We start from the raw sequence: 25,816 nt of genomic DNA, 5'->3' as shown, positions 1-25,816 counted from the left end.
ATGGCTCACCATTTCAGGCCAATGGGGGCTGTGGGAAGTGGCGGCCAGCACATCCCTTGGCCTGCACCACTTCCCACAGCCCCCATTGGCCTGGAGCGGTGAGCTGCGGCCAGCGGGAGCCACGATCGGCCAAACTTGTGGGCATGGCAGGTAAACAAACTGGCCTTGGCCCACCAGGGGGCTTACCCTGGCATGCCATGTGCCAAAGGTTGCTGATCCCTGGCTTATCTTCATAGTTAGATTTTATTTTTATTGTCATTTTAAACGTTATTTTTATTAATATATCCCCATACACAAAATGTGTCTCTCTCTAATATGGAAAATTATACTCTCCCGTACACATACCACAGGCAAAGATTTGAAAATGTTACAGGAAATAACACTATTGGAAAATTGCAAACATATATTTACATTAAAAGCAAACTAAAGAAAACAAGACAGTAAACTGAGAAGAATCTGAAATCCATACTGAACTTTAGGGTCAGGTAATTTGATAACTCAAAGCTGGATATGATCTGTCTTCTGCATTTTTTGAGAGGTAAGTCACTTGCTTCTTTATCTTAGAATACCTATAATCTAAAATTTTGGCCTTGTTGATCCTTGCACTGTTTATATTTGTATCATAGACAATATCTTTTTCATATGGTAAATATTTTATGTTTTTTCTTCAGCACTGAGGAGGCATGTTCATGTTTTTACGCAAGCAGGTTCTCTCTCCTTACTGACAAGTTTAATTTCCCCAGGAAATATGGTGGCTCCGTTCCAAGAGCTGACATAACCAATCTGTTTGCATATGAGAAGAATGCCGGTTTATTTGGATTCATGATATTCTTAAATGACACTCATACTGCAACTTCAACAGGTTTATATATCATAAGCTGCTTAAGCCTGATTTGTGTGTCTTAAAACTATTATCCTTTGGGTGGAAAAAAGGAATCCCCTACAACTCTGGGCAGTATATCACACTGTCGGCCACTTTTTCAACTTGCAGGAGAAATCTCAACTCTAGCCAAATACAGGTTATAATATTAATGTTTACATCATGAATCAATATTTTTTTTTACGAGCCTGTGACCCTGCCTCTGGAAAGACATACCAGTATGTAAGTGCCTAAACGTATGCATATGGGGCTCATATGTGCAACTGATGTTAATGGAATTCAGTGAGTCTAATGGGAATTAACATGTGCTTAAGTGTTTCACTGGAATGGGCAAAAGCACCTTCAAGGACTGAGCTCGTGAACCAGTCCCACTGAACTCAATGGGATGACTCATATGCATGAAGTTAAGCATGTGTATAAGGCTTTACAAGATTGGAGGCTGTGTATGTATTGTCTCGTTCCCTGTTGTATCATGAACATGCAATGGGGGTAACACTAATGAACAAAGATGTCTTATAATATGATCTTACTTAATTTAACCTTTTAGCAGAGTAACTATTTATTGTATGTTTCCTTTACTTGCTGTGTGATGGTTCAAATATATTAGTCATTTACATCTGATTTTTGGAAATGTTTAAAAGTCTACGTGGAGCACTGGATTTAAATATTTGTCAAACTCTAACTTATAACATTTGTCTATTGTCAAATATTTTTCCAGAATTTATTTATTTCCAAATATTTTTCCAGAATAAACCCAGGGAAATGAAACATCTTGCCCCAGATCTTAAAGTTACAAAGTCACATTACATCAGCAAGTTAAAACTTAAAAATATATGGTATACACTATAACTAAAGTACAGTATAGTTTTAAATTCTTTTAAATGTTCAGATTTTAAATTCTGCACATATAATTACATTTTAAATGTGAAATGAGCAAGAATTAAATGTGAAATGTGCTCGAAGTTTTAAATACAAACTGGCTATCAGGTGAACATGCGATCATACTAACTGGGCCATATTTAAAACTGATATAACTACACAGACATCAAGTAGAGTGAATTCAGCCCAATAAGCTTAGTCTGATCCAAAGCCCATTTAAGTCATTGGGAAACTACGATTGACTTAGGGCTTGGCTACACTTGCACTTCAAAGCGCTGCCGCAGCAGCGCTTTGAAGTTTCAAGTGTGGTCGCAGCGCCAGTGCTGGGAGAGAGCTCTCCCAGTGCTGCACGTACTCCACATCCTCTACGGGTGTAGCTTGCAGCACTGGGAGCCGTGCTCCCAGCACTGCGGCACTGTTTACACTGAGGCTTTACAGCGCTGTATCTTGCAGCACTCAGGGGGGTGTTTTTTCACACCCCTGAGCTCGAAAGTTGCAGCGCTGTAAAGTGCCAGTGTAGCCATGGCCTTAAATGGGCTTTGCATAAGGCTCCAGCATCAAAGGTTTAGGGATACATAAAACACATCTAGCCGTATACAAATAATAGTGATCAGCAGGAGCAAAAATCTTGCTTGTTGCCGTAAGAAATGTTATCCAAGATAACTGAAATTGCAGGCTGCAAGCCTTTTTACACCCAGGCTAATGGGAACTTGTTGCAAGTAAAGGTAGTAATCCTATGAAGACAGCTAAATGGCAACGGATCATGAAAAAGAGATAATTTTCTTGTGATTAGTAGTTCAATGTATATATGGTTAGCGGTTTACTGCATGTTATATTCTCAAAGGCAAATATTTCGGCTAATGTGCCAAAATGGCCCATGAGAAAGGGGAAAAAGAAATATTAATAAATGAATATTTCAGTTATCTAAAGAAATGTTCAAATTATACTGTTCCCCAATGGGTACCACTTTTCTTCATTTAATGGGACACTGTTCAGCTGAATGTTGATAGCTCCCACAAATGTTCCTTTGCTTTTCACAATAAGCTGTAACACACGTCCTTGGAGTTCGGTCACTGCATCGTATACTACCTGCAATCATATATGGGAAAGCAGATAAAGTATAAGAAAACTGAATATTTTATACCAAAAGCACTTTTTTTTGGTTATGTATCACTTACACCTAAAGATTACTATTAATGCTTAAAGTAACTGACAAACTGCCAGCAAGTTCTTTTTGTTCTGAGGAGGGAAGGATTAAGAACTCAAAATGAATGTATTAGTTCTCAGAGTGATAAAAGTTAGTGGGGATGACAGGGCTAAAACACCATCCATTTGGAAAATTTAGGTTAAGTAAGGTTATTTATATCTGTGTGATGCTTTTTACCTATACCATCTAATTTTAAAAAAGATGATCCTGGCAATCCTGGTGCAGACTATAATGCATCTTGTACTATTAAAAGGCTAACTTATATCATTGGGGTGTTGCAAGTCTTCTTTAATGTAAGAACTTACACAGCACCTTTTTTTTTTTTTGTAGAATCATAGAAATATAGGGCTGGAAGGGACTTTGAGAGGTCATCGAGTCCAGCCCCTGGCTCTGAGAGAGAACCTTACAGGAGCTTGTCCAGCTTGTTCTTAAAAACCTCCAGTGACAGGGATTGCACAACCTCCCTGGGTAATCTATTCCAGTACTTAACTTCCCTTATAACTAGAAAGTTTCCCTAATATCTAAACTAAATCTCCCTTGCGGCAGATTAAGATCAACACTTCTTGTCCTACCTTAAGTGGACATTTTTGTTGCTTTCCAATGAAATCTCTTCAGTTTATTCATATCTTTTCTAAAGTGTTATGCCCTCAGTCACAGTGGACACAGTACTCCAGATGAGACCTCACCAGTGCTGAGTAGGGCAGGAGAATTACCACCCACATCTTACATATGACACGTCTGTTAATACACCTCAGAATGATAGCCTTTTTCGCAACTGCATCACATTGTTGACTCATATTCAAATTGTGATCCACTATAAACCCCAAATCCTTTCTAGCAGTATCACCACCTATCCATATTGTAATTTTGCATTTGATATTTCCCTCCTAAGAGCAGTACTTGGCATTTGTCTTTATTGAATGTTCTCTTGTTGATTTCAGATCAAATCTCCAATTTGTCAAGGTTGTTTTGAATTCTAATCCTTTCTTCCAAAGTGCTTGCAACCCTTCCCATCTTGGTGTCATCAGGAAATTGAATAAGCATACTATTTACCTCATTATCCAAGTCATTAATGAAAACATTGAATAGTACTAGACCCAGGACTAATGCCTGCAGAACCCCAGTGCAGACACCTTCCCAGTTTGACAGCAAACCATAGTCTGCTACTCCTGAGTAGGGTCTTTCAATCAGTTATATACCCACTTTATAGTAATTTCATGTAGGCCACATTTCTCTAGTTTGCTTATGAGAATGTAATGTGAGACTATAAGAAAAGCCTTATCATGCCTGCTGCGTCATCCTTCTCCACTAGGCTGATTACCCCATCAAAGAAGGAAATTAGGGTGGTTTGTCATGATTTGTTCACGTTGGCTACTACTTATAACCCTATTATCCTCTAGGTGCTTATGAACTGAGTGCTTAATACTTTGTTCCAGTATCTTTCCAGATATCAAAGTTAGGCTGACTGGTCTATAATTAACTTCCCAGTTCCTTTTTGTTCCCTTTTTAAAGATAGGTACTATGTTTGCCCTTCTCCAGTCCTTTGGGACCTCAGTTATTCTCTATAAATTCTCTAAGATAATTGCTAGCAGTTTCAAGATTGCTCCTGCTTGTTCCTTATATACTCTGGGATGAAATTCATCAGGCCCTGCCAACTTGAATACATTTAACTTATCTAAATATTCTTTAACCTGGTCTTTCCCTATTTTGGCTTGTGTTCCTTCCTCCTTGAGTACCTGGTCACATTGATAAAGACAGAAGCAAAGTAGGCTCCACAACCTTCTTGATGTTAGCTGTTATTAGCTCTCCTTCCCGACTAAGTTAGAGGACCTACACCTTCTGTCTTCTTTTTCTTGATCCTAAGGTATTTAAAGAACCTCTTCATATTGCCTTTTATGTCCCTGGCTACGTGTAACTCATTTTGTGCCTTAGCCTTTCTGATTTTATCCCTACATGCTTATACTCTTCATGTGTACTCCTCCTTAGCAATTCATCCATGTTTCCACTTTTTGTAGGATTCATTTCAGAATTTCAGGTAATTAAAGGGTGCCTCATGGAGCATATTGGCCTCCTGCTATTCTTTCTGTCTTTCTTTTGTGTCAGGATAGTTTTCAGTCATGACTTTAATATGCTCTACTTGAAAACTGCCAGCTCTCCTGACCACCTTTTTCCCTTAGATTTTCTTCCCATGGCACTTTACTTTCCAGTTCTCTGAATTTGTTAATGTCTGCTTTTTTTGAAATACATTCTCAGTCCTCCCTTCCGTAGAGTCATGAAATTTATCATTTCATGATCATCGAAGGGCTGAATGCGTTTTATAAATTATTATTAATAACAGAAGTATCACATAGACACAAGGCTAGGCCTACTCAGCTCAGGGATAGGCTTCACTTGGAATACTACATTCAGTTTTTGATACCTTATTCTGAAAAAGGAATGAGAGAATTCAGGAGAGTGCAACAAAAAATATTTTAACAAGTTTAGGAAATACAGGTGAGGTCCATTGTGGAGTGATTAAGAGAAGGCTAATTCCATGTACAAAAATCCCATAGGGATAGCATACATGTGCAAGGATTATATAAAGACAACAAGGATTAGTTATAATTACTACTGAGAGAAGAATGGACTAGTAGTAATGAAGTTAAGCTGTGACAAAGAAAGTTTAAGGTAAATATTTATAAAATAATTTGTGTACCTCCTGGTTAAATCACAGCATGAGAAACAGGATTCTTTATTCTGGGGGATCTATTCCTGACTCTGTTGGTGACTTGCTTTGTAGCTTTAGGTAAGTCAGTTAGGACCAAATTTTCAAACCAAGATGAACTGGAACTAGAGCTGGGCAAAATTGTTTGACTTTTTTTTTTTTTGCTGAAAATTTCAGATTTGGATTTACCAAAACATTTAGCAAATTCATGTAAATTTTAAATAACTGTTTTGGTTGAATTAAAAAAAATGAAGAAAAAAAATCTCACAAATGTTAAAACAAACAACTTTCAAATAATCAGATTTTTTTTTTTGAATTGGGGGGAGTAAGGCACCACTCACAAAATCTTAGAAGGAGGACCCCCCACACACTCCCAACTGGTTAGAACCTCCAGCTGGAAATGAAGGGCAAGAGTCACAAAAATAAAGGTAGGGTGGTAATATCCCCCTTATGTCAGTGGTTTGGGCACTCACATGGAATATGGGATACCTGGTTTAAATCCAGAGTCTGGAACAGGGACTTGAACCTAGGTTTCCCGCCTTCTAAGTGAATGCCCTGGCTACTGGGCACTAGAGTCATTCTGACTGCTTTATACTGGCTCACAACTATGAGAATTTTATATAAAGCAGTTCGACAGGAGAGATTGAAACCCACTTCCTTCCAAAATTAGGCTATAGTTTGCTGGTTAGAGCACTTACATGGGAGGAGGAGAATTGCTGGCTTCCAGTTCCTGCTCCAGAATAGGGATTTAAACTGGGTTTATCACACATGACCAGTGAGTGCCCAAACCACCGGGACATATGGTCTAAACAGGACAGCACCATAGAATCACAGAATATCAGGGTTGGAAGGGACCTCAGGAAGTCATCTAGTCCAACCCCCTGCTCAAAGCAGGACCAATCCCCAACTAAATCATCCCAGCCAGGGCTTTGTCAAGCCTGACCTTAACAACCTCTAAGGAAGGAGATTCCACCACCTCCTTAGGTAACCCATTCCAGTGCTTCACCACCCTTCTAGTGAAAAAGTTTTTCCTAATATCCAATCTAATCCTCCCCCACAGCAACTTGAGACCATTACTCCTTGTTCTGTCATCTGCTACCACTGAGAACAGTCTGGATCCATCCTCTTTGGAACCCCGTTTCAGGTAGTTGAAAGCAGCTATCAAATTTCCCCTCATTCTTCTCTTCTGCAGACTAAACAATCCCAGTTCCCTCAGCCTCTCCTCATAAGTCATGTGTTCTAGCCCCTAATCATTTTTGTTTCCCTTTGCTAGACTCTTTCCAATTTTTTCCACATCCTTCTTGTAGTGTGGGACCCACAACTGGACACAGTAGTCCAGATGAGGCCCTGCTCTGTTTTTGTGAATCTAGCCCTTCATTTCCTTTGCCTGCATTAAAAAAATACCTGAAATGAAACTGACTTTTTTGATTACCTGAAAATGCTGGAAAAAAAATCAGTTTTGGTTTGTCTCGAAATGAATTTTATTTCGTTTTTACAGAACTGCCAACAAATTGAAAAATCAGTTCTTTGCTCAGTTCTAATTGTGACACATTAGTGTCCTCCTCATCACAACGTGTGGGGCCTGTTAGCATACTAATTAGGGGGAAACTGCTAGACCTTTAGATACTGTCTTCTGTCAGTCCAAGACACTGTTAATTATGTTAATAAAAATTAGGACCTCTTGCCCTAAGTTGATTTTGTGTATTTACTTGCCTCTCAGACAGAGGCAACACCTAATTATTAATTATAGTAATAAGTATATGGAATTGGAAGGACTGGTAATCACTAACTGTAAAACATGGTTGGTTCACTATTAATAATTACTTTGTTCATCATAAGATCAGAGCACATACAAGAGCACAGATGCTAAAATCACTAGGATTATTTTAATATTTTAAAATGGTATTGATGATTAGCCAAAATAACTGTTAACACTGTGCTGATGACATATTCTGAAGCAACTCTAAATAGACTCTTTGCTTAAAAACATGGAACAGGAAAATACAACAGAAATAACGTCAGCCACCACAAAGGAAACAAGCAAGTACGTTAGAAATTAACTGCCTAAAATAAAATTAGAATGCTGATTATTTCCAGAAAGCACTGTGCTCTCTTTTATAGTTCTCTTTTTTTGAGCTAACTTGTTCAAGAAGCATTTTTCACTCAAAAAAAAAAAAATTAAGTTTCATGAACATGTAATTGTTGCACATCACACATAATAAACAGCTGTCACTGGTGAAATCAACAACATTGTTAGAAAGTATATACTGTTTGCATACTGTGAAATAAAGAGTTCTGAAAAATATTACAGCCACAACGTGTGAAATGGATCCATGCTCTTCATAGCTGGTAAAAGCCAATGAAGAACAGTTATACTCCCTATATGGGAAATAGTAAATGCCTTCTTCAGTAGAACACACCTACCGAACTCCAAGAAAAATACTTGTTCACCCAGTCCCCCAAAAGCCAGTACTTGGCCTTGAAGATCCCTCCAAGTGCTGTCCTATCCCCAACCTCCCAAACCATTGGCAAAATAACTAGAAAGAATAATCACCAAGATCTGGCAACATATGCACCATCCACTAGCCTTGATGCCGTAGAATCAGTGTCAGACTGTGACACAAAACAGAGAATGCTCTAGTGGCATTAAAGGAGGGCCTTCTTATGGCCCTAGACACAGGAAAGATCTCCATGCTTATGTTGCTGGACCTTCTGTAGCCTTTGACACAGTGTACCACAAGATACTACTAACATGCCGACATGACAGTTCATCTCCAGCAGAACTCAGAGGGTCGTAATGAGTAACTCTGTTCCTCCTCTCCAAAGACCCTCACCTGCAAGGTCCTGCGGGGATCCATAGCATCCTCTCTTCTCTACAAAGATCTACATGAGACCACTGGGAGAGACAGTGAGATGCCGTAGGTTTAGATGCCAAAAGTATGCTGATGACACTTAAGAATGTATCTCATTCTCAATTGATGCAACAACCAACACTACTAAAATGTCAGAATGCCAACATGAAATCAGCTCTAGAAGGAAAAGCAGTTGGCTCAAGACAAACCTAGGCTAGATCAAAGTAATGCTGATCGGAAAGGAGAAATGCTTTGAAGAACTGTCGCAGACATTATCTCTACCTTCTACTGAAGGCATACAGACCCCATTTATCAAAATGGTATGAAGCCTTAGGGGCCTGTTTGACTTCTCACTCAGTCTGAATGCATCAATATCTAAAAATGTCCTTTTTTCATCTTCAGCTTGCTAGAAAACTGCATCCCTTTCACACAGAGGAGAGGCTCTTTCTGTGATGATTTGGAGAATCTGGCTATAGCTTATGCTTTCTGGCTAATATTGAGGATTCTGTATGTGTATCAGTGTCAGACTGCAAACTCCATTTTGAATATGGGGTATGTTGGCCTTCTTTGTTGTCTTTTTCCTCCACACTGAACTCAAATTCCAAAGGGTAGTGACTCTGGGCTAACAATGGAGGTGCATTAAATCTTGGTGCTCATCCATTCTAATGGAAAACTCTTGGACAAAGAGATGGCTACCATGAAGGCAAACAAGTTTTTCAAGGCTGCACTTCACGGGGGAGATAACTAAGCAACGAATCACCTGGTGGGAGACTTTGTTTACCTGATGAGGCTGTTCAGGGGGGTCACCTGACAAAGGGGATTGTAGGTTATAAGAGCAAGGGTCTCTCCCTGGCCATTTGAGAGAGAGAGAGAAAAGAAAGAAGGAAGAAGAGACCAGAGGCTGAGGTAGAAATCTGGCTGCAGCAGGGAGAGGAGACTATGTTCCAGAGTAAAAGCCTAAAGCGGGGAGAAGGATCCTAGACTTCATAAAAGACTCTGAGCTAAATACAGAGAATATTCAAGAGTAATGAGGAAACTGAAGCAGGGAATGTGTACAGGTGTTCTACTGTTTTTTTTCTCCAGAGTTGTACATTTCTTGGGCTATCAACAGTAAACGGTAACTGTGTACAAAACCTTTGGCAAAGCCTGTGTCTCTGTGTCCATGGAGAGGTAAATGGTAATCCAGAATAGCCACATGGTTGGAGCTCTGGGAAAGGAAGTGCTTAAACAACTGTGGTATCTTGTGGGGGTCAGCGGTGGTTCTGGGGCCTGGCCAACTAGAATGCAAAGTCCCACTTCCATGAAGGGCTAACAAAGTCTGTGCCCAGGAAGTATGCCAGAGAGACCAGAGCCTACCCAGACAAAAGGAAGCTTAAAAGCACACAGATCCACCATGTGGAATCCAAACACAGCAGCCTGGAGAGCGTCCACAAGAGGGAACTTGACCAGGGATATGACAAGATGATACACAGACTCCAGCTGGCAAAGAAGGCAGTTACCTACTTTCTCCCTGGCTTATGCTGCCATGAGTACATCAAGCCCAAACTCAAGCCCCTTCACTTAAACTCAGTCAGTTTCTGATGCCAATATAAGGCCTTGGTCCTAAATTTTAAAGCTATTAATAGGACAAGCCCGAGCTGAATGAAAAGACCAAATTTTTATATATGATCCACTGTGACAGTTGCATTCCTCTGGGATAATACAGATCCCAAAGTCCATGAGAAAGCATGTGAGAGCTGGGGATAAAGTATTCTCTGTGGAGGTATCTGCCTATGGAACAAACTTCTAGATGAAATCAGGGGAATCCAATATCTGACCGTTCTTTAGAAAAATCTTCCTCTTCATAAAAGCTGTCCCATAAGAATGAGAGTGTCAACGCTGACACCAACTTCTACCCCTAAACCCCTACACCAACCAAAAAATAATCCCTCCCCCAAGCCCCGCAAATCTTACCCCAAGCAGAGTTTTGACCTCAAACAAGGAGAAATGCCAGAAACTCCATGAAGTCCACCAGGGACTTTGCTATTGATTTTCTTTGGAAGGCACTCAGATAATATGGTAATTGGCAGCCGTATAAACCCCTAAGATAGACAGATGCTATATAAGGATTTATTTAAAACTGTCTAATTTTCTTCTCAGTGGTACTTCCAAAAGATTTCATAACAGTTCAAGACAAAAAAAAACAAACAAAAATAACCCAAAACTAATCAACCAACCAAACCAAACCCAACCATCTAAAAAACCCGCACAATAGAGAAATGACAACTTTCCTTTGAAAACTGCCTGTATAAATTTTACTCTTGGCATACACAAATCCTTAGGACTTCTCTACATGATCATTTAGTTTACAGCAAAATAGGGTGTGCAAACTAACCTGCCATGAACCCTGTGGACTCTCCTGACTGACAGTTAGTGACCTTTGGTCTAGGCCTGTCTCAAAGAGGACTAGATCAAAGTACACTAACAAACTGTTAATACATGTCAGCAGCACCCCCAAGGACAGTTAGTCTGCAACAGGCTACTGCAGGGCAGATTCAGAACCCATCTTGCCACGAACTCAATGTTTGTGTAGACAAGCCCCTACAGTGAAAGTCTAGAAACTTCTCACTAGCAGTGTCCAAATGTGCATTTGGTACAGTAACTGATATATTTTAATGGGACTGTCATGTAATAAACATAATACAAAGCCAACACAGTACAAGTTGCAAAAAGTAGAATAATTGTAGGATTGAGCCCAAATCGAGGTAGGGCAATTTATAGTTAGTTGGAATCATCATTGTTATGATGCTGCTGTACCTCTTCAAAATAAGTGAGCAAGCTTGTGTTACATCCCTTTAGAAAAATACAAAGTCTTCCAGTTTTACACTTACCCTTGAAGTTACCTTGATACTGTGAGAACATGCTGGGGTTAATTATGAAATGTAAGCATTGTATTCTTGAATTTAAAAATCTGGCAAGTGACAGCCTAACAAGAAACAAGCTGCATTCGTAATCAATTCCCGTGTTTCAGTCTCTCCTTCTCTCATTGATAAGAAAATGCTTCAGGAATAGTATATTGGTTTATAATATTTAAAAGGACACTGTCATGTTGATTTAGGCTTCAAATCTTGGATTTGTGTAAAAGAGTGTATATTAATATAAAATCAATATCGGTGTATACATGTTTCCATGAGGTTTTTTGTTTTGTCTCAGTGAAAACAATTTTAAATGTATACCTTCTCTTGCACTGTTTGTAAAACACAAACACAACAGCATTGTGCCAGTGTATCAGAATTAGAAAGTGAAACTGGCTCGGCAAAAGCGAAGCCACCTCTCCAGTTTGTGCACACCGAACGAAGTGCAATAAAGTGAATAATGAAAAGACAATCAGACTTTCAAAATTCTTCCAGCTCTCATCATCATGGCTTAGATTTCCCACTTTGCTAAGGCCACTAGTGACCTTAAAATGGCCATGTGGCCAATAGAGCATTTCCCTGCACTGTAATTTGCTACTGGAAAGCACCAGCTGCATTCATAACTCCCAGCATAAGAGAGGAAAAGGGTGTTCCAGAGGCAGGACATGGATGGCATAGACTAGAGAAGGGTCGCTGCAGACCTTACAGCAGTGATACAAGTTATTACAGCTCCTTGTGGTGGTCAGGGAGCTGCACTGGCTCACAGCTGTACAATTTTTGGTGGTGCCCAGAACTAGTCCAAGCAGAGCCATCCCATCCACAGGATGAACCGTCGCAACTACCTCAGGTCCCACTCTTTGGGGGGCCCTGCACTTCAAGGGGACGCAGGGTCCAGGGAGGCCTGAAGAGGTAGTGGGGGGCCTGGCGGCAGCAGCAGCAACTGACCAGGCCATAACCCGCCCTGCTCCTCTCCACCCTGCTGGTTCCCAGTGTTGCTTGGGAGAGGGGGTGGAAGCCGGAAAGAGGTGGGGTGGGGCCTTGGAGAAAGGAGTGGAATGGAGGCGGGATGGGGGTAGAGTAGGGGTGGGAGTTGGGGGGAAAGGGATGGGAAGAGGTGGGATGGAGCTGCTGCCGGTCCCAGTCCCCCTGCTAACCACCCAGACCACCTTGGACCTCGTGTCCCCATGAAGCATGGGGCCCCCGAAAGTGCAGGGCCTGGGGCCCGGGGAAGTTGCCCTGGTTCATGCTATGGACAGGATGGCTTTAAAAATATAAGCCCAAACATTGGTAGAGCTGGGCCCATGTTCCTGAATATTGGTGGAGCACAGGCACCACAGGCCCATATAACTCAGCGCCTATAACAGCAACTCCTCCTTTCTATTGCAGAACACTGGGCAACATGGTGCCTCAGTGAGGCACAATGCCTCCTTCTCTCAGCATATGCGCAATGTGCCCAGCCATTTGATGATGTCATCATCAACCCGCCGTCGAAATAAGGCAGCTGGCATTTGTCAAGGATATGAGGCATAGTCTGAAGTTCACTGCAGCTGCACCGTGGGCCATTAGAAAAACTCCATTTAAAGAGATCAGCTGCACAGTTGCCTAGTCCTGTTTGAAAGTGGTTCAGAGATGATCACAAGTGCCTTGGCAGAACAAGACCTGGTTGACAGACGGTTGGGTCAGTGATGAGAGAGTGATTAATAACTGTCATCTCTGACCACTCATTGTACCAAGCAGATTCCACCATCATGCTCTGTGGTAGCAGAAACAACCATAAAGGGTGTCTAGAAGACAGGTGAGCTGGTGGGTGGTTGAAGAAGTCTGCACACAAAAGCAGGTTGCTGTTCTCATGGATCTTGGCCAGCAACATAAAGGCCTTCTCACAGCGAATATGGGGCAGTGCTATGTTACTAACTGTTGGCAATCATGGCAATGGAGTTGCATATAAAGTCCTGGTAGCAATATGCATAGCTTTGTTAAGTTCTACAATTACCAGCCTCGTGTGAGACAAGTGACACCAGACAGGAGTGCAGTACTCTGCAGCTGAATAGCAGAGGGCAAGGGCTGATGTTCTAAGTGTTCGGGTGCTCATACCCCAGGTTTAACTGGCAACTTTTCTGAAAAAACTGTGGGGTAATGGATAAGCATTCACGTGTGCTACCCATCACTGCCTGGCTGGGCCAGAGAAGCTAATGATCCAGCCAAAGGACCAAATTCAGCAATGGATGAATCTTGGTCATGTGCTATCTGACTGTGAGCCCAATGTAGCACCATCCTTCAACTTTCAGGCCATTGGACCTGCCCTTTGAATTCTTCAGCTTAACGATGAGGACCTGTCAGCAGCACACAGCATCATTAGTGTCTTAGCTACTTGTCTCAGTGTCGACGTGATCTATTTGCAAGAAACTCATGCTGCAATTAGGCTAGCAGGATGTTATGGTTTTAATGGCTTTGGCCTCATTTCACTCACCCCAAATGCCAAATATGGCTGTGCAACATACATGTGCGCTGACATATCTGATGTTGTTCCACTTTCCTCCTCCGGTTTTTACAAAATGATCTAGGATGGCCAATGTATATAAGCCACCAAGTGAGCACTGGAACCAGTAGGTCCTCCCAATACTTGATCATCCACCAATCTTTGTTGGTGATTTTAACAGCCACCACTCTGAGTGGGGGTACACTGATTCAGATGACAATGTTGAACGGCTGATGGATTGGGCGACTAACAATGACTTTGCGTTCATTCACAATGCAAAACAACATGGTACATTTCTTTCACCCAGATGGTTGAAAGACTACTCACCCGACCTTTGCTGAGTCAGTTCACTAGATGGCTGTTCACAAGCACTGAGCTGTGTAGTACTTGAAAACTTCCCCCATAGCCAACATAGACCATCACTCATTCACATTGGGCTCCAGCTACACATCAGTTGAAGCTCAATCAAGTGTTTGTCTTCTGGAAATTCCACTGACTGGGAAAAGTCTTGTGCCATACTGGAACGCAGCGTGGTTACAATTCCATTGCATTGTATCCCAACCCAGTCAAAGAAGATTACCACCAGTTCCAAGGAGCTATTTACAAAGCCACATGCTCAGTTATACCAACTTAGCTATTCCTTGCTCAGGAAATTCCAATTATCTGGTGACCTGGACATCACTGAACACCTGATTTAAGTCTCTGAATGCTGCCATGCTCACTCAGTGGATGGAATCTACAGAGAAGCTTTGACTTCACTTATTGCAGCCGGAAATGCTGGAACTTGATCCACCGGCTGGGCGTTACTCAACAACTTCATGTCAAAATCATCCACTGGTTAAGCCCAGTGAGGTTGCAAGCTATCTACTGTGGGTAGCACAGGTCCCAGTGGAGAAGCAATTCAAATGCAATGTACAGGACGAATGGTGCCAACTTCGACATCATAATGTGGGTACGAGTCAACCAGAGACATTCATGGTCAATGAGCTAGATAAGACCCTTAACTTCATCAAGTCAGACACAGCAGCGGGCTATGATAACATCTTTCTGGAATTCCTCAAACAGCTTGGATCAAAGGCATTACAGTGACTTGCTAACTTCTACATATGGGTCGTTAATGCCTCCTTAAGCTCCCAGGTATTCAGGACAAGGTCACTCAGTATGATAGACTTTCAAGCGGTTAACCAGCTCTGCTCACTGGCATGGGAGGGAAGGACAGGCCCGCCTTGCCCACCTTGAGGTGGCTTTAACAGGGAGCAGTTCTTTCGTTCAGCAGACTTCAGAGGCTGCTGTTTTGACCAGCTCCTGCATGAGAGTGAGGAAGGGCCCCAAGGAGAAAGAGCTTCTTGCACCTGTTCCTTTTTCTTGCATATCTAAGCAGATCTAGTCACCATGTAATCCATAATTTTTATCGTGTCCCTTTCACTGAGTTGTAGATGAATTTTTTAAAAATGGAGAAATGTTTTATAGACAGAATAAACCCAAGGACAGAAAGACAGTAAGAGTTCATGTAATTTAATGCAAATATGATTTGATTAATGATGCTGTATTAATGTGACAGTACTAATGTGTCATGGTTCTTGGCCAAAATATGAAAATTACCATCTTAATTTTTCATTTAAAATCACTGAAGAATTTTAATTTGCCAGCTGCATAGCTAAGGAATCTTTTCATTACTGAGTATCTGTACATGAAAGTGTTAGGAGGGTGAGAACTCTCATTCCTTGGGCCAAGAGAAGCTGTAGGCATTGAGGAATGACACAATTTACAGGGACAGAGTACAGTCTACATGGCTTTCAACCACTCCCTATGAGTTGGCTCTAAGGCCTTGGCTACACTCACACTTTACAGTGCTGCAACTGGGGTGTGAAAAAACACCCCCCTGGGCGCTGCAAGATACAGCGCTGTAAAGCGTCAGTGTAATCAGGGCAGCAGCGCTGGGAGCGCGGCTCCCAGCGCTGCACGCTACACCTGTAAGGGATGTGGTTTACATGCAGCGCTGGGAGAGCTCTCTCCCAGCGCTGCTGCTCTGACTACACTCACACTTCAAAGCGCTGCCGTGGCAGCGCTCCCGCAGCGCTGCCGGGGCAGCGCTTTGAAATTCCAGATGTAGCCATACCCTAAGAAAGCATTGCAAATTCAGAGGAAACAAGGAATATGTAATTAGAGTGTATGTGTGTGGAAAAGGAGGTTGAAAGATTTGGGGTGGATACACAGTATGGGGCTAAAGCTATCAGCTGCCAATATCTCACATGTAGTCCAGGCCAATTCTCAAATCACTGTTTAATATTAATTCTTGCCACTTATACGTTCAAATTAAACAGAAGTGAAGTGCTTAAGGCCACACAGCAAATCAGTGGGAGAGCTGTTAGAAAATTCAGGTATTCCTGATTCCAAAGACTTAAGTGTGGCTGACATATGAGAGGCATCTAATGAAATGTTAGTCTCCAATAAGGGACAGTTGTCTCTCTTAGCAATGGCACAGTTTCTAGATTTTCTGTTAATTGGCCAAACTGCATTTTCTCCTGCTTTTGGAAGAAAAAAGATAATTTGAGGGCAAACATGAGCTCATAACGTGTTACATAGCTGATCCTACAAATGTTTCAATATAGTCTTAGGACCTTGAAGGGGAATTAATGCAGCAGGTCCTGCCCCTTTTCACTCTATGGATGTGAGAGCTTTGAACCATCACTGCTGGGAAATCTAAGCTCTTCAGGTTTAGTCCCTTTTGACCCCTTAGTTACCTCTTGCAGCCCTTTACATAGACAAACAGACTGGGACTTTTTTGAATGATACCTCTTTACCCCTTTCCCTGTTTCATCAGCCTATTTGTGATTTTCTTTCTCCTTACTGTGCATCTGTTTTCTCCATATTCTTTGTCCTCATCCCAGAGGTGAAAGTAAGCCGGTACACCCCGGTATGGCTTCTCCTGGCAGCAATTTAAAGGGCCTGGGGCTCCCAGCAGCGGCTGGAGCCCCAGGCCCTTTAAATTGCCGCCAGAGCCCTGGGGAAGCGGTGGCGGGGCTCGGGTGGCGATATGAAGGGCCCGGGGCGCCTGCTGCTGCTACCGCCTCGGGCCCTTTAAATTTTCCCTGGAGCCCTGGGGTAGCGGTGGCAGGGCTCTGGCGGCCATTTAAAGGATCCAGGCCTGTGGCAACCACTACAGTCCCAGCCCTTAAAATAGCCACTGGAGACCTACCGCTGCCTCCCCAGGGCTCCAGCAGTAGGGCTCCAGGGACGATTTAAAGGACCCGAGGCTCCGGTAGCTTTTACCACCCTGGGCCCTTTAAATCATCCCTGGGGCCTGCTGGAGCCCTGGTGTAGCGGCGGTGGGGCTCCGGTGTCTATTTAAAGGGTCCAGGGCTGCAGCAGCCACTATCGCCCTGGCCCAACAACCGCTGGAACCCCGCCACCGCCTCCCCAGGGCTCCGGAGACAATTTAAAGCATCCGGGGCTCCAGTAGCTGCTATCACCCTGGGCCCTTTAAATCATCCCTGGAGCCTGCTGAAGCCCTGGGGTAGTGATGGTGGGGCTCCAGCAGCAATTTAAAGGGCCAGGGGCTTGACTATCACTACAGCCCTGGGCCCTTTAACTCTGCAGCTGATAGCTCCAGGGGTGATTAAAAGGCCCAGGGCTCTCAGCTGCTGCCACCACAGCCCCAGCCCCAGGCCCTTTAAATCCTGATTTAAAGCGCCCGTATTTATGGCCCCGCCTCTTCCAGTAGAGGTCATGCCTTTTTTGGTTGAGGCCCTGCCCCCTGCTAAGGACTCCGGAGTACCGGTAAGTCCTTTAAGTTACTTTCACCCTCACTTCATCCTCTCTTTAAGCATCTTTCTAAACCAAGATGATGTTGTTTTTAATGCAAAAAAGTACAAAATGCAAAAGCAGCAGCAAAAAATAAATAAATGCCTGCTAACAGTGACTCCAAACCACACAGTCTGTTTTGCTTAGTGTCAGACACCTTCCAGACCTTCATATCTTTGGTCTCATACACGAGGAAAAAAACAAAACAAAAATAAGGCTTATAATTTTCTTCAGGCAGTTATACAAAGTGCAAAACTAAAATCAAATATACCCAAGAGAGGCACATTTCAGAATTTTCTCAGCTTCCAACACAGAGCAAAATTGAAAATACAATTTCCTTTCAGCCCTTTGGCTTAAATAAAAGCTTGTGAATTCTTATAAAAAGAGCTACTATATTACTTTATTCAGCCTCCTGGACAGTAACTATGAAGGCTGACTTGTGTTTTAGTTGTTTTTTCCAGTTCCCTGAGGCTCACAAAAATATAATCCCTGCTTTTGCCTCTGTCCATCACCTACAGACACAGAAAATGCATGCAGCATGGCATCACATGGGGTAGTATAATCATAGGGGTTTCTAAACAGTGTAAGAGATTTCAGGTTTGAACCTCAACTTCCCATCAGGGTCAGCTCAGTTCTTCTTTGTGAACTAGACTGAGTATCATGTGCTTCACTGTGCATATAGGTCTTTCAGCTGAGACCTTAAAATCTGGAGGTCTTGTCTTAGCAGATGTTAAAATTTCCATGGTACTTTTCTTAAAGCCAGAAGTTTCCTCCTGAGTCCTGGGCCAAAATTAACACTCCTCCCACTGAGTACCGGTGCGTGCTCTCACAAATATGGCAGTGTTTTAGTGGTACTGGAGCTATATGGTGTATAGAATATTTAGGGATTCGTTCATGATGATGAGTGCTAAATATATATAAGACGGTTTTAATTTAGAGAAACAATCTCAGTGTGATGATCTGGGGAATGTGTCTATGTACACCTTATAAACTGGCATTATGAAGTTGTTATGAAATTGTTGTATCATTGAATGCTTGGTATGTGGTGGTAGAGTCCACCATTTGCTGACAGGGACTGTAACTTTCTTGTCCCTGGTCTCTGCCAGACCAGGAACAACGTCGAGTTATAAACTGTGTTGTGACTGAACAATGGGTATGCGAAGGTAGTGAATGGGGAAAACAGTTTGACTAAGTTTCTCTCCAGAGGGCTGGTGAATCAGAGAGACACAGGAAGCACTGGGCAGGAGAGGGGGACATGTTTTGTAGTAGGGGTGTCCTGTTTAACTATGGGACATGATCAGAGAAAGCTGATTGGCCTAGAGAGGGAAGAGACACACTCTAATTCTGAAAGAAGCTGTGGACTTCAGGAGCAGCATCCTGGACATAACACAGGACTTTGCCAAAGCTCAAAGAACTCCCTAGCGTGTTGAGGAAACTGATCATGGAAATAGGTGTGTTTATTATTTTGTCTAGATATGTATATTTCTCATGCTGCTAAGTAAAGAGTAAATTGTGTTTAGATTCCTGTGAAAAACCTGCGCGTCTGTTTGCTTTCAATGTCATGTGTCCCTGAAGAGTCAAACTGTAAACCTAGAACAGCCACATGGGAGTTCTGGGAGAGGGTGTGTTTAGGCTACAGACAGACTTTGAGGGGTCAGCACTAATCCCAGAGGTGACGCAGTTGGACTGAGAAGTCCCAGCTGCCTGGAGGGGGAGCTACAGAAGATCTGTACTACAAGAGTATGCTTAGAGCTCCCCCTTCCCCCAAGGCACAGTATCTGGAGCCTGTTCAGACTCAGGAGGCTCAATGCACATGTGCATAATGAGGTAGAGCCCGGTGAGTGTCCAGGCAGAAGAGGAGCTCTACCAGGGCGGGGTGTGTGTGTGTGTGTGTGTGCGCGCGCGCGCACGCGCACGCGAGAGAGAGCGAGCGAGAGAGCCAAGCAACTCCATTCCACTGTAACTTTAATTGCTAAAAGGACAGATATAAACACAACAGATAAATAAAAAGTTTAATTTCATGTAATACTGCCACATGGTGCCAACTTCTAGCTGTTTCAGCCATGAGTGTAAATACCATTTGCTGAAGCCTGCTTACAATATGCATTGAAAATGTACAGTGTAACTCAGGCCCGCACAACTCGTAAAGCTGCGAGGGCCACATTACTCCAAAGGAAACAGCTGAGGGCCAACCCCCCCCAGGACCTCCCAACCCACCGAAACACCCCGCTCCAGCACCGCCAAGCCCTGCAGACACAAACCTTCCTTCCCCAGCGCAGCCCCACCAAAATAGCTGTGGGCCAAAAAGGAAGGTTGGGGGTGGGGAGGTGATGCTTGATTTTAAATCAACCAGGGGCTCCCAGCTGAAGAGGTGGCTGGGAGCTGTCGGGGCAAATTAAAGGGCCTGGAGCTCTGTCGGCTGGGGGAACCCAGAGCTTTGCAGGGTTGGGGCAGGGATTTAAAGGGCCCAGAGCTCCTGCCGCTGAGGGGAGCCCGAGCCTTTTAAATCCCAGCCCCAGCCCATCCACTGGAACTGCGGCCGGGATTCAAAGGGCTCTGGGCTGCCTGCAGCCGCAGGGATCCCTGAGCCCTTTAAATCTCAGCCGCGGCCAGGAATCTCTGCAGGCAGCCCAGAGCCCTTTGATTCCCAGCTGCGGCTGAGATTTAAAGAACTCTGGGCTCCCAGGGGCTGCGGGCAGCTCAGAGCCTTTTGAATCCCAGCTGCAGCTGAGATTTAAAGGGCTCTGGGCTCCCCCTCTCTGCGGGCAGCCCAGAGCCCTATGAATCCCGGCCGCCGTGGCTGAGATTTAAAGAGCTCTAGGCTTCCCGCTGCTGAGGGCAGCTCAGAGCCTTTTGAATCCCGGCCGCGGCTGAGATTTAAAGAGCTCTGGGTTCCCAGCCGCTGCGGGCAGCCCAGAACCCTATGAATCCCGGCCACGGCTGGGATTTAAAGGGCTCTGGGCTCCCTGCCGCTGCGGGCAGCTCAGAGCCTTTTGAATCCCAACCGCAGCTGGGATTTAAAGGGCTGTGGGCTCCCCGCCACTGCGGGCAGCTCAGAGCCTTTTGAATCCCGGCCACGGCTGGGATTTAAAGGGCTCTGGGCTCCCTGCAGCTGTGGGCAGCCCAGAGCCCTTTGATTCCCTGCCGCAGACTAGGAAATCAGAAAACAGTAGTTCTAATCCCAGCTAACTAACTTGCCTTGTGTCTGTGCACAAATCGACTTAACTTTGTCATGCCTCAGTTTCCTTATATGTACAAAGGGGTAGGGTACCATACCGAACAAGGGGGTTTTGAAGCTTAATCAAGTAGTGTGTGTGACATGCTAAGTATCACTACCAAGGCCCTAAAGCTCATTGCTTCCTTAAATACACTAACTGAATCCCCCCTTCAGTTTCCACAGAATATAGTGTATGTCACTTCCTGTCCTGTAGTGCTGCTCTGTGCTTGGTTGCTTCTTTTCAACCCAGAGGTGGCTGCATTTCAAAGGTGAAGGAAGTGATTACATAGGTCTGTACATTGCCAACACTTTGGCATAAAAAGAGGCTAAGTCATTTATTATTTATGTAATTATTTAGTCCAATACCATCTTTGCGCATCTTTTGATATTCTGTAGGGGCAGCAGTGCCGCCTTCTGTTCCACCATGTCCTGTTGGTACTGCCATTTGATTTTCCATGAGTGCTTATTGTCCCGGCTTATATTGCAGCTACCATCTATACCGGGAGGCCATTCCACTGCTCAGGACCTGTGGATGCCCTCGGTGGCCCATGACCAGGGCCAGCTCCAGGCACCAGCATTCCAAGCCGGTGCTTGGGGTGGCAATCTGCAAGAGGCGGCAGTCCTTGTTGTTTTGCCCCCAAGCAGTGCGCTGAATTGCAGCCCCGGGCGGTGGGGGCAGTCCGTGTGCCCTTAGGGAGGCAGGTGCGTTTCCGCGATGGCGGCAATTCAGCAGCAGCTTCTATGTTCAGCTGTCTGCGGTGGCTTCAGCTAAACATAGAAGCTGCCCCTGAATTGCCACCGCGGCGGAAACACGCCTGCCGCCCTATGGGCACACGGATTGCCGCCGCTGCCCGCATCAGCAATTCGGTGCACTGCTTGGGGCAGCAAAAACTGTAGAGCCAACCCTGCCCATGACATTGACCCTGGGAAGGTGACTCAGAACTGAGGTTGAGAGACATGGACAACATATCACCCCATATCAGGAAACATGATCATATGTGCTCTCTTTAGTCTGTTCGCAGAGTCAAATGCTAGGACAAGATTTCTAATACTGAAATCCTTAATTGTTCTTGGATGTCTGGCATTCAAAGAATGCTTACAATAGCTCAGCTGCATTGGTCTGGCCAACTTGTTTGTATGGCCGACTCAAGAATACCCAAAGCTATACTTTAGGGTCAGTTAAAGCAAGGCACCTACTCTCATGGTGGTCAGTGCAAATGATATAAAGAGATACCAAAGTCACACTTGAAAGCATGTTAGGCCTACCCCAGTGACTGGGAAGCAACAGCCCATGACAGACCAAGGTAGCAGCAGATTTGCCATGGTGCCGTTAACCGCTTTGAAGCAAGGCACATCAACACCTTATGTGAAAAACACAAACAGCTCAAGCAGACAGACATAAGGAAACTGTTCTATCACTGAGAACTGGAAGTAAAATGCTTACACTTGATCTATGGATATGTCCCCGTTTCTTGATTGTACCACTTATTGCAGCTCTCAAAGCTCTATTGCTATTTCAGTAAAGGATTTGGACAAGAAAAACAAGAAATGCTGGAAGAAGAATGGTAGCACTCACAATTTCATTATAAGTAGGGTCAGTGCTTTTTGGAACGGCTTTCGTCTTCCTTCTGCTGACTTCATCAGGATCTGGTAAAAGATAAAATTCAGCATGTGCAGTTGGGGCAGAGCCATCTGGGAGATGCTGTAGAACAAAAGGGTTATAAATATGAATGTCTGTGTTTCTATCAAGAAAAAACAAATGAGAGGTACCAAATTAAATCTGGACTTAAAGCAGACATGAGGAGACTTATTACATTGACAAAATTTTATTGGTATAAAATGGAGTACTAACCAATGTAAACAACAGAAATACATTGAATTCAACCTCATATTGTGTTGGGAAAAGTAAATGAAAAAATAAAAACAAAATAAAATTCTCCACATTTAATACTTTTAGTGGAAGACACTTAGACCATCAATCCACTTTAACTTATGTGAAACTGGTATGCAACGTAGCCCTTACATCTTTCAAAGCAATGCACAGAAACTGGAGTTTAGCCAGACATCTCCTATTGACTTTAACCCATAAAAAATGAGCCAGTTGCAATGTCGATATGGGACAATTGATGGTTTTTAAGGGTGTTTCATAGAGGATGCTAGCACAGAAGATCTAGGAGCATTTTCAGCAACAATATGGGCAGGAAAGGATACTTATATAAAGTCTCTCTCTCCCCCACTCCCACCTCTACACAGTTGGGAACTCTCTTTTGTCCCCTTAGAAAACTGGCCCTTAGAAAAGGAGATGGAGATTGCAGATAGTTATGGTTTATCATCTAGGAGAGGGTCTGGTATATTTTGTGCAGGGCTCATTAGTTGTGAGGAGAGACTATCATTAGTTTTTTTCAGTGACCTATGAATATAGGAACCAAATCAGGTCAGTGATCCATCTAGCTCAGAATCCCGTCTTTGAAGCCCCTAGTAGGTATTTTACAGGAAGATGCAAGAAATCCACAAATTAACAATTGTGGAATAGGGGGAAGTTTCTTCTGGGTCAGTTATGGTTGGCTTATGCTTGTGCATAGCAGTGCCTGCATTTCTCACTTAGGATCTCCCAAACGAGGGGCCATCAAAATGCTAACAACACAACATGCAATTAGAAAGCACAACATGTAACGTACCATCACAAGAGTTTTACTAAATATCAATAATTTTGAGGGTGTTTTTAGGCTTTTAGAAAGAAAGCATACTGGCCAGTTTGCAAGCACCACAAAGAAGTGGGTATCCATGGACAGAAAGTGAAGTGAAACTCCATGTAAATTAATAAATAAAAGGATTTTCTGAGTGGATGGGCTCAGAGTGTTATTTTGGCTGCACAATCATATCTATATTCCTCGCTTCAGCTTCACCTGACCCATTGCAAAGCAGTTGCTCAGATTTGGATAATTCACAATATGAGACCAGAAATGTTAAGTTTTCCTGCAGTACAAAAGAACAGTTACCTGTTCTGTAATAGGCATTCTTCGAGATGTGTTGCTTAGGTGTATTCCATAGTATGCTTGCCACGTGCACTGGTGCCAGAAGTTTTTCCCATAGCAGTACCCATACGTGGGAAGCACCGCTGTGACCCCTCGAGTGACACCTCTATATTGTGCTATAAGGGGAGCCGCGTGCTCCCTCTCACCCTCAGTTCCTTATTGCCAGACAACTCCAACAGAGGGGAAGGAGGGCGGGATGTGGAATACACCTGAGCACCACATCTTGAAGAACGCTAGTTACGGAACAGGTAATTGTCCTTTCTTCTTCGAGTGATTGCTCATGTGTATTCCAGAGTAGATGACTCCAAGCTATATCTGATGGAGGTAGGTAGGAGTTTAAGGGTTTCCGGGATTATTGCCCTACCAAACCCAGTGTCATCCCATGCTTGGGAGATGATTGCATGATGTGAAGAAAATGTGTGGACAGAGGACCACGTGGCAGCTCTACATACGTCCTGGATAGAGACGTGAGCTACATAGGCGGCCGATGACGTCTGAGCTCTCATAGAATGAGGGAAAGGCGCTGGGTGGAAATTGGTTGTCCCCTCATCCATTCATCTGTCGCGACGAACAGCTGTGAGGACTTACCAGTACTCCAGAGTCCTTAGGAGTCCAGGTAAAAAGCCAGTGCCCTACGCACATATAACGTATGTAGGTGGCGCCCCTTGTTGAAGAAGTGGGGCTTAGGACAGAGTACCAATCCATGTCTTGATGTCCTGATCCATATGGAAGGCGGAGACCACCTTCGGGAGAAAAGCGGGGTGTGGGTGAAACTGGACCTTATCCTTGTGAAGACCGTATATGGAGGATCCAAGGTGAAGGCCCTAAGCTCCAAGACACGTCGGGCTGATGTGATAGTAACAAGGAATGCTTCCTTCCATGACAGGTGAGACCAGGAACACATGGCCAAGGGCTCAAAGGAAGGACCTGTGAGGCGGGATAACATTGTGGCACAGGGGGCCTAGCATATGGGAATGAATGATCCAGGCCCTTTAGAAAGCGGAAGGTCATATTGTGGGAAAAGACCGAGTGGCCCCGTACCAGCGAGTGGAAGGCCGATATGGCAGCCAAATGCACCCTGACGGAGGCGGGAGCTAGCCCTTAGGTCCTAAGGGACAGAAGGTAATCGAGAATAAGTTGGAGTGATGCAGACAATGGGGAAGTTCCTCGCTCCCTCACCCACCTAGAGAACCTGGACCATTTGGCCAGGTATGTCCGTCATGTGGACAGCTTTCTACTTTCCAACAGAACTCGTTTGACATTCTCCGAACACCTCCCCTCCTTCTCATCTAACCACAGAGCAACCACACTGTCAGGTGAAGTGTGGCCAGGTTGGGGTGGAGGAGGCATTCCCCTTCCTGGGAGAGGAGATCTAGGCAAAGTGGTAGCCTCCACGGGGGAGCCGCTATGAGTTGCAGGAGGGTCCCGAACCAGTGTTGACGTGCCCAATCCAGGGCTATGAAGATGACCCGCGTCCTGTCTGCTTTTACTTTTTGCAGGACTTTGCCTATTAGGGGTAAAGGAGGGAAGGCATAGAAAAGATGGCCCAACCACTGAAGGAGGAAAGCGTCAGAGATCTCCCCCTTTCCCGCCCCTCCCCTGGAGAAGAACTGGGGGTAGTGTTGGTTCTGGTCGGTGGCAAAGAGGTCGACCCGGGGAACTCCCCACTCCCAGAAGTGCTGTAGGATGACCTCCCAGTGGAATGACCACTCGTACTGGTGAGAAAAAACCCTCCTGAGGTGACCAGCTCACACATTGTGGATGCCGGGTAGGTGGAAGGCTCGCAGGGAGATATTGTGGGCTATACAGAACTCCCACAGGCTCAGGGCTTCCAGGCACAGGGCCGAGGAGCGCATTCCTCCCTG

The 25,816-nt window shown here is 44.1% G+C and overlaps 1 protein-coding gene across 2 annotated transcripts in view; it reads right to left on the bottom strand.

Moving 5' to 3' along the window:
* Positions 1 to 209: 209 nt before the first annotated feature.
* The window catches only part of PIK3C2G (phosphatidylinositol-4-phosphate 3-kinase catalytic subunit type 2 gamma), a 307,432-nt gene continuing 281,825 nt past the window's right edge, over positions 210 to 25,816 (bottom strand). For both annotated transcript variants that reach the window (XM_050967900.1, XM_050967911.1), the window contains 2 exons: positions 22,493 to 22,618; positions 210 to 2,848 (listed from right to left, as the gene is read on the bottom strand). In XM_050967900.1, coding sequence (XP_050823857.1) covers positions 2,696 to 2,848; positions 22,493 to 22,618 — 279 coding nt within the window. In that variant the 3' untranslated portion in view covers positions 210 to 2,695. The remainder of the gene's footprint in view (positions 2,849 to 22,492; positions 22,619 to 25,816) is intronic.

This window comes from Gopherus flavomarginatus, chromosome 1 (genome assembly GCF_025201925.1).
Source record: "Gopherus flavomarginatus isolate rGopFla2 chromosome 1, rGopFla2.mat.asm, whole genome shotgun sequence".
Classification (NCBI taxonomy): domain Eukaryota; kingdom Metazoa; phylum Chordata; order Testudines; family Testudinidae; genus Gopherus; species Gopherus flavomarginatus.
The sequence above is the reverse complement of the archived record's forward strand: the minus strand, read 5'-3'. Positions and strand labels throughout refer to the sequence as shown.